Consider the following 13635-nt stretch of genomic DNA (forward strand, 5'->3'; position numbering starts at 1 on the left):
GGTATTCAATTTGCTCAGCACAGCTAATTACATGATGGTTTCTAGTTTTGTCATGTTTTAAGTTTGATTTATGTTGGTTGATTGTTTATTTTATGTGATTATGTATATTTTTTATTGTAAAACAGATAGACAGATTGGCTAAACGTCCCAAGCGTGTACAATAAATTTAATCACCGTGTATTATGGAATTTTTTCTCATTTAATGGGCCTCATATGTGGGCATAGGTATCAATGCATATTAGCAGAGACTCTTAATGCCAGTAATATAATCATAGGACCAAAATGATTTTTTTTGCTGCTTGTGAATTCACCGTCCATTTATGATCAACAGTTCAAATGAGCCATTTCTCCATTTATAATCAACAATTCAAACGAGCAATTTCTCATATTTGACAGTAGATTAGTAACATATGGTAAATGTTACTTAGCTGGTGCGTCGCCTGCGGTAGAGGAAACGCATTACTAGCTGGAAAAAAATGCCACTGTTACCTCAACACGTCAGTATCACATCGTTTGACTTATTTTTTATTGCATTAAACATTTTGATCATTATGTTTATTTTACCTTTTGTAGATGAATTCGGCCCCTTGAAGAAGGCAGACGCCGAAACACGGTCCGTGTTGGGCTTGCACATCTTTTAGCCTCCTGACCCTGATAACAAGCGTTTCTTTGCACAATTCAGCTAAGTAACATTTACCATAATATGTTACTGATCTACTGTCAAATATGAGAAACTGCTCATTTGAATTATTGATTATAAATGGAGAAATGGCTCGTTTGAACTGTTGATCACAAATGGACGGTGAATTAACAAGCAGCAAAAAAATCATTTTGGTACTATGATTATATTACTGGCATTAAGAGTCTGCTAATATGCATTGATATCAATGCCCACATATGTGGCCCATTAAATGAGAAAACATTCCGTAATACACGGTGATTAAATTTATTGTACACGCTTGGGAAGTTTAGCCAATCTGTCTATCTGTTTAACATATACATGGCTAACATTCCTCTTTAAAAAGTAATTTGAGAGATTTATTTTTTATTGTAACCTGCCTAGAATAATAGACAGGTGGGATAGAAATATTTGAAATAAATAGTATCTAGTCACATCAGCACAATCTCTATGTACCGAATCATATAACTGTATTCATAATGTTTATTATTTTTCTATTTCAGTTTCTCAAATAAAGAATCATTGCATGCTACCACAGAAGAGATCTGAGTCATTTCTGTTCAGTGTTTCTCCCGGAGATGGGGGGATCCACATTGATCCTGAACAATTAGACTGGGCCAGACTGGTACTTAACAAAACCTACAAATGCTGCACAAATTGTACCTGGTCCCAGGATGAAACCTAGAGCTTGAAAAGCACTGATGTTGGCCATAACACTGGTTCTTTCTAACAGAGAAGTTGCACCAGCTACATAGGATCGAACGACTGCTACATTTCCTGAAAGAAATTTTAAAACAAAACAAAAATAAATGTTTTAGGACTCCACAGTATATTTTCTCCAATCACAGAAAATTCAACGAACTTCATCCTGACTACTAAAAGACAGTTACGAAGACACATTTACAGAAAAGGAAATCACCTAACCACAATCTGAAGTTCCAAGACGGCTCATCCAGTTTCTGCATTTTATCAAGAACTTAGTCAGCCTCTTTACATCATTATACAATTTATAGAAAGAAAGACAGCAGAGTTGCTTACTTGTAATAGGTATTCTCTGAGGACAGCAGGATATGAGTCCTCACACGAGTGACATCATCAGATGGAGTCCGGCACTGAAAAATTATGTCAAAGTGTCTAGAACTTTGACAGAGCCTCACTGAGCATGCTCAGCATGCATTATACCATGCATCCACGCGAGGTCCCCTTCAGTCTTATAATATAGAATTGAAGGATAAAAATAAAAAAGAAGAAATCCATGTAGTGGAAACCCCAACTCCGCGAGGGGCAAGCAGGTTTCATGAGGACTATCCTGTGTTCTCGGAGAAACCTGTTACAGGTAAGCAACTCTGCTTTCTCCGAGGACAAGCAGGATGGTAGTCCTCATACATGGGTGAATCTCTAGCTACAGGGTGCCCCCCCAACAAAAAAGGGGACAGAGAAAACACCTAAACTAGATGCCAATGGGCACAAAAACAGGGTTTGTTGGTAACCGGGGGGTAGCCTGAACACAAACAATGGGCCCTAGGCAGGAACAGATTTTGGTTCTATATCTCAAACAAGTTCTGAAGGTCAGACTGGCCAAACCTACTATTGCGTCGGCCATCCCTATCCAAACAATAACGAGATGTAAATGTGTGGAGAGAACTCCATGTCACAGCTCTGCAGATCTCCTCCATAAGAACTGCTTGCAAGTGGGCCACCGACGCTACCATGGCTCAAACAGAGTGAGACTTGACATGGCTCCCAAGAAGCAGTCCCACCTGAGTATAACAGAAGGAGATGCAGTCTGCCAGCCAACTGGAAAGCACTTGCTTGACAATGGCAATGCCTAGCTTATTCCTATAAAAAGAAACAAAAAATTGGGTGGACTGTCTATGGATTTCTGTCCGCTTCAAAGAGAAGGCTTAGGCTCTTTTGCAGTCCAAACTGTACAGGTCTTGTTTGCCTTGGTGCGAATGGGGCCTGAGAGAGAATGTTGGCAGGGCAATGGACTGGTTAAGATGGAAGTCCATCAACTACCTTAGGCAGGAACTTAGGGTGCGTACGTAAGACCACCTTGTCATTGAAAAAGTTAATGTAAGGTGAATAAATTACTAAGGCTTGGAGCTTGCTGATCCTGTGAGCTGAAATGACTGCTACCAAAAACATGATCTTCCAGGTCTGGTACTGCAGGTCACAGGAGAGCAGCAGCTCAAAGAGAGCTTTCATCAGCTGACATAACCCCACACTGAGGTCCCAAGACACAGCGAGAGGCCTTAGGGGAGGCTTCAACTGAAGCAGACCTCACATGAAACATACAACTATAGGCTGTTCAGAGATGGGTGTACCATCTACACTGTGGTGGTATGCGCCAATTGCACTCAGATGAACTCTAATGGAGTTAGTCTTAAAGCCAGCTTCCAATACATGTAGAAGGTAATCAAGCAGTTTTTGTGTGGAGCAGGAGACAGGATCTAGGGCCTTCTGCTCACATCACACAGAAATTCTTCTCACCTCAGTCCACAGGACTTTATAGTGGAAGGCTCTCTCAAAGCCACCAGGTCCCAAAACATCTTCTGAGGGATCAAGCGGTTGCAATATTAATCTCTCAACATCCAGGCTCTAAGCGACAGGGCCTGGAGGTTGGGATATTGCAACCTGTCTCTATCCTGTGTGGTGAGATCTGGGGAAGTCCCCAGACTGATTGATTTCCAAATGGACAACTCCCGCAGGAGTGGAAACCAGACTTGTTTCGGCCAATAAGGGGCTATGAGGAATATGGTCCCTTTGTCCATGCAAAGCTTCTTGAGAGTCTTTGTTACCACTGGAGCTGTAGGATTCTCGTAGCAAAGACCCTCACCCCAATGCTGGGTGAGGACATTGAGGCTGGTTTGCCACATGTCCTGTACAGGGAGCAGAAGTGAGGACCCTTCCAGTTCCAAGGTGCTGCGAAGAGATCCACAACTGGAGGTCCCCACAGGTGGAAGATCCGATTCGCGACCCCTTGGTCCAGAGACCATTCATGGGTCTGAAGGCACAACTCAGTCTGTTGGCTATCACATTCTCCTTTCCGGCCAGGTCTGTAGCCCTGAGCACCAACCCGTGGGACAGGGCCCATGACCACATCCGAACCACTTTCCTGGCACAGGACATACGATCCTGTACCTCCCTGCTTGCTGACATACCATATTGCCATTTGGTTGTCGGTTTGGATCAGATCAATTTTGTTAGACAGCCAATCTCTGAAAGCCCATAGAGTATACCTGATCACCTGGAGCTCCAAGAAATTGATTTGATAGTGACGTTCCTGGGCGGACCAAAGACCCTGAGTGCTGAGCTCATCCACATGAGCTCCCCAATCCAAGGTGGACAGAGCCGTGGTTAGGACAATTTGGGTAGGAGGACTTTGAAAGAAGATCCCTCTTTCCAGATTTGAAATTACACGTCAATAGGACAAAGAGTCCCAGAGAAGCGAGGTGACTCGGATGCGATCCTGGAAGGTTCTGTATGGTCTGGCACAACTGCAGCCTCAGGGTCCATTGGACCTTTCTCATGTATAAATGTTCCAAGGGTGTGACATGAACTGTCATCACCATGTGGCCCAACATCCTCAACATGTGCCAAGTTGACACCTGCTGACTCTGTTGAATCTCTGCCGTGATGGTCATCAGGTTGATGGCCCTTTGTTGAGGCAGGAAGGTCTTAGCCTCAGCCATCTCTAGCAGGAAACCAATAAAGTTCAATTGAGGTGACGGGCTAAGATGGAACTTGAGGTAATTGACGATGAACCCTAGTATCTTCAACCCCCAGATAGTCGAGTGCATGGACCTGTTGGCCCCCACCTGAGAGGTGTTCTTGACTAGCCAATCGGACAGATATGGGAAAACATGAACTAATAGTCTGCAAAGGTGCACCGCCACCACGGTCAGGCATTTCGTAAAAAACATGGGGCTGACACGAGGCCAAACAATAGAACGCAATTCTGGAAGTGCCGCTTTCCCACCACAAACTGGAGATACGTCCGTTGAGTTGGGAAGATCTCGATGCAAGTGTACGTGTCCTTCAGATCGAGGGAGCATAGCAAGTACTATTTTTGCAAAAAGGGGATCAAGGTGCCCAGGGAAACAATCTTGAACTTTTCTTTTTTGATGAATTTGCTCAAGGCCCTTAGGTCTAGGAGGGGACAGAATCCTTTTGTTTTCTTTGTTATCAGGAAGCACTGGGAATAAAATCCCCGCCCTTTTTGCTCTGGTAGAATGGATTTGACCACTCTGGCCATTAAGAGGGAGGAGAGCTCTGTTAGTAGTAATCCTGATGTGCAACTGGGCCCCAAAATGGGCTCAGGGGCAATTTGGCGAGGCATCCAATAGGTTCACAATCAGTACCTATGGTGGATGATGGACAGAACCCACTAGTCTGAAGTTACACTGGGCCACTGGTTCGCAAAGAACTGCAGCCTTCCCCTGACCAGCAGCTCCATTGCCAGGTGACTGGGCTTTGCTCCCTACAATCCAGTCAAAACCACATCCCTGGAAATGACTGATACTTCAAAGTAAACATTAACAACCACTGCTCTGATCCCATTCCCCCTGAAACCGGAGTACCCCAAGGATCAGCACTGTCAGCCACATTGTTCAATATATATTTAACGCCCCTCTGCCAACTTCTCACAAGCCTCGGCATAATATACTACATGTATGCCGACAACATACAATTAATCATACCCGTAACTGACACCATCGAAAACGCAATGAAAACTTCAGCTACATACCTCAACACAATAAGAAATATGCTAAACCACTTGAAGCTATGTCTTAACATGGAAAAAACGGAGTGTATACTACTCGAGAAAAAACAATCCGGAATCAACATGAAACACACAATACAAATAGACAACTCACACATCAAACTAAGCGACAACGTGAAAGACCTTGGATTATAGAGGCTCCCTCCAAGTTCCCCCAGCGAAAATGACCAGACACATTACCACAAGAGATCGCGCCACCTCCACAGCTGGCCCTCTTCTGTGGAATTCCATTCCCACAGACCTCAGACAGGAGCCCTGCCTCCTAACTTTTAGGAAAAAACTCAAGACTTGGTTATTCAAGCAAGCTTTTCCGGACACAACCCAATGACACAATCCAATGACTCCAAAAACACCATTCTCTTGTATTTAACATCTATTTTGTATATTAGTTTGTACACTATATTTAATTTGTATATTGTTTAACTATTTCTCTTCTCTCCTTTCTCTTCCTTCTCCAAGTTCGGCTTCCCTTGTTAAATGTAACTGTACCTTCCGTCACCACAGTTCTAGTTTTTGTATATAATGCACTCCTGTTCTATGTAAACCAGCAAGATATGTCTTCATGATTGCCGGTATATAAAAATCCTAAATAAATAAATAAATAAATGGTTAGACCCTGAATTTAACTTCAAAAAACACATATCAATGAAAATCAGAGAAGGCTTCCACAAGCTTTTAATACTCAAGCACCTAAAACCCCTTCTATACCAACCCGAATTCCGAACCATTCTTCAATCACTCATATTCACCAGCTTTGACTACTGCAACTCGCTTATGATAGGATTACCCAAATCTACAATCCGACCACTCCAACTACTCCAGAACGCAGCAGCCAGAATACTAACAGGACACAAAAGATCAGACCACATTACCCCAATCCTAAAAGGTTTACACTGGTTACCTGTGAACAGAAGAATCGAATATAAAACTCTTGACCATAATAAAAAATGCAGTTCACAACAGGGAAAACATAGACCTACATAACATAATTCAGATGCATGTCCCTCAACACAACAAGATCAACAAACAAATTAAAACTCAACATCCCAACAATGTCAACCGCAAAACACACTACAGTAAGAAACAGAGCCATCTCCATCGCAGGTCCCCACCTCTGGAACTCACTACCTGATCAACTAAGATTACAAAATAACATCAAAACATTCAAAAAAGAAGATGTAAGACCTGGCTATTCAGACAAGCCTTCAAAGACGGGATTGGTTAATCTACCCGTCTCAATCAACACCCATATCCTCACGGACACTTAATACTCTCAGACATATCTACAATGCATACCTTTACGGTCATCTAAACCATATAGCGATATACCCAATATACCCCTAGAATATATGCTAACCTGAACCCATTCTCACCCACTGTCCTGATCAATACCACAACATATTACCTTCTGTTGTATACTAATCGTTGAACAACCAGTTCTCAGGTTATATTGTTATAGTTAATCATTCTATTTTACCTTGTTTGATCTCGTTTTATACTATATCATCATATATAACTCCCGTCACCGCCAGTTTACAGTATTGCATTTCTATGGTTTCTTTACATGTATTGCGTTGTTCCAAATGTAAACCGGAGTGAAGGCATCTAGCTAAACTTCGGTATATAAAAACGCTTAAATAAATAAATAAATAAATAAATAAATGACTGAGGTGCTGGCTGGAGCTTCGGGCTCTTTGCTGTCTGGGTTGGCCGCGAGAGCACTGGTGTTGTTGAAGGGAGCAAGAGACTGGATGATGGTAGCTTCTCGGGCGGAAGGAAGACTTCCTTGGCCCCAATCTCGCCAACCTCAAATGAGGTTGGCGATATTGGTCCGGAGTACTGGTGGAGAGCTGATGAAAGGTTGCATGGTGGTCCCGGATTGGGGCCATTGTGTCCTTAACTTTATCTCCGAAGAGATTCTCTCCAGTGCACAGCACGAAAGTGAGTTGCTCCTGCACCTCTGGCCTGAGATCCGAGGCCCGCAGCCTTGCAATTCTGCAGGCACCATTCCTGCTGCAGAGACCCTCAATACAGTTTCAAACACATTGTAGTTTGAGTGGACCTCGTTTTCCACACTCCATGCCCTTATGCACCAGCAACAGGAATGTGTCTTGCTGCTGCTAAGGCAGTTGCTTAGCAACATCCTGCACCTGCTTTCGGAAGACCCGCATATACTGGCTCATACAGAGCTGGTAGGCAGCTATGTGAACAATAAGCATAGCCTTTGGAACACCTTCCTCCCAAGAACATCCATCGCACTGTGATCCTTCTCTGGGGGCACAGAGGAATGGGTCCGAGAATGCTTGGCTTTCTTGAGAGAGGATTCGACTACACCAATTGGTGGGGTAGCCAATGCTTGTCGAATCTGAGAGCCTTCTGGATGAGATAGACTTCATCCGCCTTCTTATTCATGGGAGGCACTGTGAGGGGTGTTTCCCACAACCTCAACAAGTCTGCCACAATCACCTTGGGAGGCTCCACGAACTGGAGGATATTGAGCATTTTGTGCCTGGTTTCCTCTTCAGTCATCAACTGAAAGGGTATGGCTTCAGCCATTAACCTGACAAATCCTGCGAAGGATAGGTCCTCTGACGGGAACTTCCTTCACTCCTCTGGAGGAGATCTGAGGGCATTCCATCAGAAGCATCATCAGAGGCCACTGATGATGCTTCTGATGGAATGCCCCCAGGGGTCATAGGTACTTTCATCCCCACTGCCATCAACTGGGGGTGGTGCCCTGGGCACCTGGCCTTCGTCCAGCTGCGCAGGCACCAATGGAACTGGACATGTGGCCAGAGGCCTCATGCCTTTGCCAGTCTGAGGGGAGCTGCTTCCTCCAAGGAACTGGCAAAGACCAGACTGGCAGGGGGAGATGGTAGTGCCACACAGGGCATCGATGCCATCCCAGCTGGGTCGGTAACATGCCAATGAGTGTGTGTAGAGATTCTAGCAGTGGCTTGAGGAGCAACAGTGTCATCTGTGCTGCAGCTCCGATGCCCCGCATCACCCTGCACACGCTTCTCCAGTTCCTTCTCGAACACTGCTGATGTCAAGACAAGTGGAGACAGAGGAAGTGTGACCAGATCCTCTTTGGAACCAAGAAGAGGATCAGTGGCTGGCATTATGACCGATGGAGTCTGTAACGTATGCCTGGCATCAAAGGAGGACTGACTCTCCTCGCCGTGGAGTCGCTTTGGAGGCATCACAGCCGAAGCTGGTGCATCCCCGTGCCCAGCACCATACACTGACAGGAACTGATACCGATGCTCCTCTGGCCTCCCTCGATGATTGACATGGTCCTTCCCTGGTACCGGGATCAATGACGAGGAGCCCGACGATGGTTGGTCTCCAGCATCCCTTCCAGCTGATGACGTTGACGAAACAGATGGCCCTATCAATGATGATGGCTCAGTGTCCATCGGTGCGGCTCTAAGGTCCCTCAATGCCAATGGCTCGGTCTTCTTCAGCCTGAAGAGACGCGCCATCTTATCGAGCCAGATCTTACGGCCCTTCAAAGTCATCCGGGTGCACCTGATGCAACCCCAGACATCATGCAATGCCCCAAGGCAGAGGACACATCTATCATGGGAATCCGTGATAGACATGGTCCTCGTGCACCAGTGGCATCGCTTAAATCCCGAGATGGACATGTCATGAAATAAAAGGGACGTGATGTCGAAATTGATGGCGGCAGCCATCAACAGCTGGCGGGCACTGAACGCATCGAAAACCCTATCTAGATTTCTAAACGGAGGGGTACCCCATGTCGACCGCGCAAGGCAGCGAAGAAATTGCTTGTGAAAACGAAGTTTAAAAAAACAAAAAACAAACAAACAGGACAAGTAGGTCAAAAGTTAGAAAAACTGAGACTCTCACCCGACTGTGAAATGACAGGCTCCACGGAAAAGAAGAGACTGAAGGGGACCCCACGTGGATTGGTGGTATAATGCATGCTGAGCATGCTCAATGAGGCCTAGTCAAAGTTCTCAAAACTTTCACATAAGTTTTTCATGCCGGGCTCCATTCAATGTCACCCATGTGTGAGGACTACCATCCTGCTTGTCCTCTGAGAATGATAAAAACACTAGGGATGTGAATAGTTTTTTGACGATTTAAAATATCGTCCGATATTTTTTAAATCGTCAAAAATCGTTAAAGAGTGCGATACAATAGAAATTCCCCTGATTTATCGTGAAAAATCGTTAATCGGGTTTGTTTCCACTAACGGGAGTTATTTGGGGGGGTGGGGGCGGGAAAACCGGCACACCAAAACAACCCCTAAACCCACCCCAATCCTTTAAAACTAATCCCTTACCTTCCCTCACCCTCCCAAACCCCCCCAAAACGTTTTAAAATCACCTGGTGGTCCAGTGGAAGCCCCGGGACCGATCGCCCGCTCTCGGGCCGTTGGCTGCCACTAATAAAAATGGCGCCGATGGCCTGATAAAAAAAAAAAACCCACCCCGACCCTTTAAAACTGACCCCTTAGCCTCCCCCACCCTCCCGACCCCCCCAAAAATGTTTTAAAATTACCTGGTGGTCCAGTGGGGGCGCCAGGAGCGATCTCCCGCTCTCGGTCGTGGCCCGCGCCATTTTTAAAGATGCCGCCGGCCATCCAGTGCTCCTACCATGTGACAGGGGCCGGCCAATGGCACGGGTACCCTGTCACATGGTAAGGGCAAAGGGCCATCGGCGCCATTTTTATTAGCGCAGCCGACAGCCCGAGAGTGGGAGATTGCTCCCCGCGCCCCCACTGGACCACCAGGTAATTTTAAAACGTTTTTTTTGGGGGGGGGGGGGGGGGGGGGGGGGTGGGGGAGGCTAAGGGGTCAGTTTTAAAGGGTCAGGGTGGGTTTTTTGTTTATCGGATCGGGCGCAGCTGATAAACAAAAAAAAAATCAGGCCGGACGATAAAAATTATAAGATTTGAATCGGAACCGGAACCGAACCGATTCCAGTTCCGATTCACATCTCTAAAAAACACAAAGCTAAAGCAAACAAAAGAGGAAGAAAATATTGCAAGAAAATGTTAAAGTGAAGTTGCTGACTTTTTTTTTTTTTTTTTAAAGATTCAGTTACTTGCCTTCCTAAACCCATGCTCCAGGTAAGTTACAAATTCAGATAACTTGCCCGGAGCATGGTCCCTGCCTTAGCAGGTTTAGAATCTAAGTTGGAAATCTGAAAAAATGGCAGGTGAAGTGAATTGTCCAAGGCCATGAGGACAGGATTTGAACCCTGACTTCTCTGGCTCTCAACTCATTGCTCTAAGTACTAGGCCACTCTTCCACTTGTAACAGATGCTCTCTGCAGTCAGTTGTTCACCAGTTACACAAGTGGGTCACATGACTGCACTCTGCACCAAATGGGCAGATTCTTCTATAGCTTTTTGGAAAGGGCAGATGCCTTCCGTTGCCTGTGTGTGATATTGTCCCTGTATAGGTCTCTGGTGAGACCTCATTTAGAATATTGCGTACAATTCTGGAAACTGCACCTTCGAAAGGATTTAAACCAGCTGGAGTTGGTCCAGAGGGTGACTACTAAAATGATCAGTGATCTTCAGTCTAAAGCACATGGGAATAGCCTTAAAGATCTAAACATGTACACCATAGAGAAAAGGCAAGATAGTGGCGATATGATAGATACATTTAAATATCTCCAAGGTTTTCTTGCACAGGAAGTGAGCCTCTTTCAATGGAAAGGAGGCTCTAGATTCGAACAAGGGTTCATGGGATGAGGGTGAGGGGGGTAGACTCAGGAGCCGAAAAGCAGAATATAAATAAATAAAAAATAAAAATCTTAGGAAATATTTCTTTACAGAGAGGGTAGTGGATGCATGGACTAGCTTCTCAGTAGAGGTGGTGAAGACAAAAACATTATCTGAATTCAAGAAAGCATGGGATAAATAGCGATGAGAACTGTAAGGGCTATATAAATTGGATGGATGGGCAGACTAGATGGGCCATGTGGTCTTTTTCTACCATCATGCTTCTATGCTTGTGGTAGCTTCCATGTTGAAGCAGCCCATCAGTTTCCCCTTAGCTTCATGAACCATATTAGCTTCTACTGGTAAAAGAAAAATTCTGAAGGGAAGGAGGGAAGGGACATCTTTATTTTTGCTGTGGTTGAATTTTCTTTTAAGATTGCATTTTGAATGTCATTTTGTCATTATTTGATTTTTTTTTTTTAAACATCTTTGGCGCTTTATCCTTTTAAAATACTCATTATGGGACTTTATGTCTACTTTGTTTTATTTGATATGGATTTATTTATGAAATTTTAAAATAAATTGCTTGTATTTGATATAATTTTATCAACAGAATCAGGAAAGAAGAGTCTTCGGGTGAAGTCTTTACAGCCAGTGGTGGAGCCAGTCAGTAAGTATTCCTCTGTGGAACAATACTCCTCTGACAAGGACTCCTCAAGACATTAGATTCATGGTAACCAGAGACTGCATCAATCCAAGAAACGAGGATCTGTGGCCTACATTTTGGCTTGTTGGGCTTTGGGAATGAGAGAAATGGAGGGACAGGAGACGTTTCCTGACAGATTTGGCCGAGATGATACAAACTCAGGCTCAGGAAGCTGTACACATGCCAGATCCATATTCATTTTTAACCATTTTTTTAATAGATGAAATTCGCAAAGTCTCCTTTGCTTCTATGTTTGCCTTGATTAGATTGCAAGATCTATGAAGAAGAAATTTTCTTATTTGTTTTTGTGTACAGTGCTGCATATGTCTAATAGTGATAGAGAAATAAATAGTAGTAAGTAGCAGTTGTAGTTTGCTTAATTGAATATCCCCTAACTTTACCTGCTCCAAATCCAACAAATGTCCGGGCAAGGAGCATGTAATATTTGTTGTGAGAAGCTGGCACATGGATATAAGAGTAAAGACAGCTGGCTGCGACGGAAATGGCAATGGAGACAGCAAGAGGTTCTCTTCTGGGCCTGTGGTTAGACCACAAGCCGAACAATGGTGCGGCTATCATCTGGCCAAGGCTGTACGAAGCAATAACCCAGCCTAGGAAACTTGCATCTGCTGTCTGATCAATCTGCAGGAAAGAAGCAGAAAGCTTTAGGAAGAGAACCACAACACACCAGATCCCTGACAGAATTATATCAACATACCGTTCCATCCGAACATCAATTACAACTGCAAAAACGAAGGGCTCTTTGAATAGTGTACGTCCAGTATAAAAAAAGGTTCCTCACCAAAAACTATAGCTATATCCGGGGCCTCAAGGGCTTTCACTTCTTGCTTGCTGCCAGTCATTTCCAATCCAGGCATTAGGTAAGTGAATGTGTTTTATTATACTCTCCACTTTCGATAGATTTTTTTTTTAAAAGATGACCGATTTATAAATGTGCTAATTCAACCCTTTTTTGTGTCTGCATGTTAAGTGCAATAGTACAATCACCATGGTATTGTCATTTTCAGTTGGTCTTTAAAGCATATTCGATATTGCCAGTAAATAAGCATGACTGTTACTATTGATAGCAGTCACCATAAATCGTAAGCATTTCAGGAAAACCTACAAAATCTAATCTCACTTGCCTGTTATAGAAAAGGGAACTAACAGTTTATCTGTCTTCATCCAACCTCCTTTTAATATGCAGGACTGAACACCATCCCAACTCCTGCCTTGAACAATAAGGCTGCAGGCCAGACCCACTGCACTTTCTGGTTAGAAATAAGAGGCAGAGGAGGGGCAGCCATAGGGACTGTAATTCACTCTGCCACTCTCTCCAGTACAGAGCCCTGGCAGTGGGATAAGGATGGAGAGGGCAGTGTTTGTGTGTGGTGGAGTACAGAACGGAAGGGGATATGGGAGTGAGAGACAGAGAAGGAATCGGGAAGAGAAGTGAAGGAGGGATGGAGACCAAAACAGGGATGAAAATTAAGAAACAGGAAGAAAGGTGGGAGAAAAGAAAGGTGAAAAGGAGAGCCAGGAGGAGGAGAGCTGAAGATAGAGAAGATGCTGGAGACTGGCAAGATACAGCAGCCATGAAGAATGTGCAGTAGAGAGAAGAATGAAGAAGAAAGAAGAGAAAGAAAAAGAAATGAAATGGAAAAATGAAGAATGAAAAATATAATGAAACAAAAAATGAGTCATTTTTTTTAAAGAAAGGATGAAAAAATGAAGAATTGCAGCTATTGTGTCAATAAACA

General features: G+C 44.2%; 1 protein-coding gene across 4 annotated transcripts in view; it reads right to left on the reverse strand.

Moving 5' to 3' along the window:
• The window catches only part of MFSD8 (major facilitator superfamily domain containing 8), a 112175-nt gene that overhangs the window by 68018 nt on the left and 30522 nt on the right, over window positions 1–13635 (reverse strand). For all 4 annotated transcript variants that reach the window (XM_029590732.1, XM_029590476.1, XM_029590646.1 and 1 more), the window contains exons 4-5: window positions 12277–12517; window positions 1343–1456 (exon numbers count right to left, since the gene is read on the reverse strand). In XM_029590732.1, the coding sequence (XP_029446592.1) occupies window positions 1343–1456; window positions 12277–12517 (355 nt within the window). The remainder of the gene's footprint in view (window positions 1–1342; window positions 1457–12276; window positions 12518–13635) is intronic.

The sequence above is a fragment of the Rhinatrema bivittatum genome, chromosome 1 (genome assembly GCF_901001135.1).
Source record: "Rhinatrema bivittatum chromosome 1, aRhiBiv1.1, whole genome shotgun sequence".
In the NCBI taxonomy this organism is placed as follows: Eukaryota; Metazoa; Chordata; class Amphibia; order Gymnophiona; family Rhinatrematidae; genus Rhinatrema; species Rhinatrema bivittatum.